The sequence below is a fragment of the Stegastes partitus genome, unplaced genomic scaffold, assembly GCF_000690725.1.
Source record: "Stegastes partitus isolate 25-593 unplaced genomic scaffold, Stegastes_partitus-1.0.2 Scaffold412, whole genome shotgun sequence".
Taxonomy (NCBI): Eukaryota; Metazoa; Chordata; class Actinopteri; family Pomacentridae; genus Stegastes; species Stegastes partitus.
In genome coordinates this window covers 387,371-390,688 of record NW_007578143.1, presented here as the reverse complement: position 1 = coordinate 390,688, position 3,318 = coordinate 387,371, and the positions used below count along the sequence as shown (strand labels likewise).

The window sequence follows — 3,318 nt, the reverse complement described above, 5'->3', positions numbered from 1 at the left end:
GTTCAAATTTATCTTTTAAGTTGTATCAGTGTAAAACTTGCTCAGGTAAGTTTACTGAACATGAAATAACAAGTTCAATAAACTCAAGATATGAAGTTAAATCAACAAGACACATTAATGATGTTTCAGACAGACTGGGTTAACAGCAGTGTTGTCGATTAACTATAGTTCAGAGCCGTCTAATGAGTTCTGAAGGTGTAAAACTAGTTAAGTTTAATAAATTGAACACGAGAATTTAAGTTCAATAAACTCAAGATATTAAGTTGAATCAACTAGTTACATAAACAATGTTTCCCAACAGACCTGCCTTCCTTTAACGTTTTGAGTTAACAGCACTGTGGTCGATTAAATGTTCAAATTTATCTTCTAAGTTTTAAAAGTGCAAAACTAGCTCACTTAAATTAACTGAACATGAAATAATAAGTTCATTTAACTGAAGATATTTAGTTGAATCAACTAGACACATAAACTATGTTTACAGACAGATTGGCTTTAGTTTCTAATTTTACTTAACAGCTCTGCAGTCTGTCCATGAGTTCAAATTCCTGCTTTAAGTTGCAAAAATGTGAAATTAGCTGAGTTAAATTAACTGAACGCACGAAAACAAGTTCAATAAACTCAGGATATTAAGTTGAATCAACCAGACAGTAGTTACAGACTTTCTTTCGTTTTACATTTTGTGAGTTTGAAGAGTTGCTTTGAACTTCTTTTGTCTGTTTCAAATAGTTTAACAGCTTTAAAATGGTTTGAAGACAAGAAAATCAGCATTTTAAGCTCAATTAACTAAAAATAAGCAAAACTTACATCATATTATATTCAGCAAACTAAAAAAGGTGAGTTCATTTGACTTAATATCTTCATATTTTATAATGTATTTAAAATCTGAACTTAAACTTGAATAATCTGTTTGTACATTTAAAAAAAAAAAAAGGAAAAAAACTGAGCCAGTTGCCAAAAGATCAGAGAAACCAACGAGTCAAATCAGCTGATAGTGGATTCATTAGCATTTATCATAGCATCTAAATGTGTTTCTTATCTAATCTCATTACTGATAACATGTGAAACCATGAACGCAGACTTTGTTTGAACATTTTCAACATTTTTACGGAAAATTTTAAGCTTCAGATTCTTTATTTGCTGCTTTCTGGCGATTTTTATGCACAAATTTGTGTTTTTTCTTCAGAAATGTCCTTATTTATGCCTTGCTTTCTTTCCTGCCTTTTTGTTGGAACTCTGGAATCTAATCTGGCCTGTATGTGTGAGATTAGGTCATCATCTTCTCTTTTACAACGTTAAATAATCAAGACGAAATCCTGAACGAACAAGGTGCGATAAAGACACATCAGGACGGTTTAAATGTTCAGGCCGCAGTAAGACAAGCAGGTTGAAATATGAATAAATGTGAGATACTTTGAAGGGTCGGTTGACGTAGTAGTTGGTGGTGATGAACGAGTCCTGTCTGGTTTCTCGGAGCCGCTCCAGAGCCGGAGGCTTCACGTAGACGATGTAGGCCCTCAGTTCGTGGGTCCTCACGGCCTGAACAGCCTGAACGGAGACACAACTTGGATTAAAGCCACTTTCAGAGCGTTTTCTAAAAGCGATTCTGCTGCTGAAACAAACTGGACTCACGTTGGGCTCAATGTCGATGACGCAGATCTTCCCGGAGTCCAAAACGTCCCTGACTGACTCGATGCTGGTGCCGTACAGACTCCCTTTGTACTCGCCGTACTCCACAAACCTGGAGGACGAGACGCTCTGATGAACAAAACCTCCCAACAAAGAGGTCTCGATGCCAAACTTCTGAATTTTTAAAGTTGCACCTGAGATTTGTTGCTGAGCATCAGGACAGATTTTGAACTAAAAACAAGCACTAAAGCTTTTTAAACGTCTACAGCGACTCACATCTGGATCATCATGTGAAAATACACAAAGCTCTAAAAACATTATTAATACTCATAATAATTAATATTCATATTAAGATACATCTGGGCACATGGGGCATCAAAAAAGTAAAATAAAGGAAAATACCATTTAATAAAAAATATTAATTTTCCATATTTAAAATGCATTTTTGTTTTAATTTTACACAAGATCATGTGTGGGGTTTTATTTTATTTTTTTTTTACTTTTTAATTTTGATTGAAGAATATTTACACTTTTGCACAATTAAATTACCATTAAATTACTATTATTCGTGTTAAAATCATCATATAATACAAATAATAAAAATAATAGAATAATAAAAAGTGGTATCAGTCATTTTATTTCTCTGAAATCAATTTAATCATATTATTTATGTTTTGAAAAAAGTAAAAATGTGAAAATACGGTTGCTACTGTTTACTGTTGCTAATTTTACATCATATTAACTATAATATGAGTTTTATTTGTCATTTTACATCAAAATCTTGTAAAAATCTGTCTTTTAACATTAAAAAATTATGTCCACTTTTTAAAGAAATTAATTTACCTTTGGGAAAATATCCAACCACCATTATTTACCAAATACTTATGATGATGATCATAAATATACGAATAAACAACAGCACAAAACAGCAAAAACGAAAACAACATCAACTCAAAACGTGTCTAGTTTCTAAATACAAACGAGGATTTTGAACTTTTTAAACACATGCAGCCTCTAATATCGATTAAAATGATAAATGTCATGATGGATTATATATAAACTGAAACATTTCCTTCTGTTTGGTTTCAGGAAACATGACTGGAAGTAAACTGAGTATATTTAAATATCAGGACGGTTGAACCACATGGAAGCAGCTGGAGACGCATAAACTCTGGACCATGCAGCTGTTTATGAAATCAGAGCATCAGTATGAAGCCCAGTCAGCCGTCTGATGAGGAACCACATCAGAAACAGTTCACATTATCCATCATTATCCATCAGATCTGCAGCAGAAAGCGTCACCTGTTGTTATAAACCATGTTGTCAAAGACTTCTCTGCTGGTGAAGAAATACTCTCTGCCCGACTCCTCGTAGCCTCGGGGCGCTCTGGTCGTGTCTGGGGAAGGAAAAAGAAGTTATTTAATCAGATTATCGCAGGAACTCACAAAACAAACGTCAGACTGAGGAACAAACGGAGCATTTTTAGGGGTTTTAATAGAATGTTTAATGAGTGAAGCGGCTGTAGGTCCAGGACGTACGAGGAGTGGCTCCCTGGAAGATGTTGGGGTTCATCTCAATCAAACGCCTCCGAAGTTCATTCACACCGACGCCAGATGGACCTGAGAAGAAAAAGCAAACATTTAATCGACAGAAGAACGTCTGATTAATCAAGCAGCTAATTGTAAATATAAG

General features: G+C 34.4%; 1 protein-coding gene across 1 annotated transcript in view; it reads right to left on the bottom strand.

The window, feature by feature from the left end:
• Positions 1-3,318, bottom strand: part of mpp4b (MAGUK p55 scaffold protein 4b) — a 20,424-nt gene that overhangs the window by 933 nt on the left and 16,173 nt on the right. The window contains exons 17-20 of the mRNA XM_008285661.1: positions 3,165-3,245; positions 2,929-3,022; positions 1,630-1,738; positions 1,411-1,545 (exon numbers count right to left, since the gene is read on the bottom strand). Coding sequence (XP_008283883.1) covers positions 1,411-1,545; positions 1,630-1,738; positions 2,929-3,022; positions 3,165-3,245 — 419 coding nt within the window. The remainder of the gene's footprint in view (positions 1-1,410; positions 1,546-1,629; positions 1,739-2,928; positions 3,023-3,164; positions 3,246-3,318) is intronic.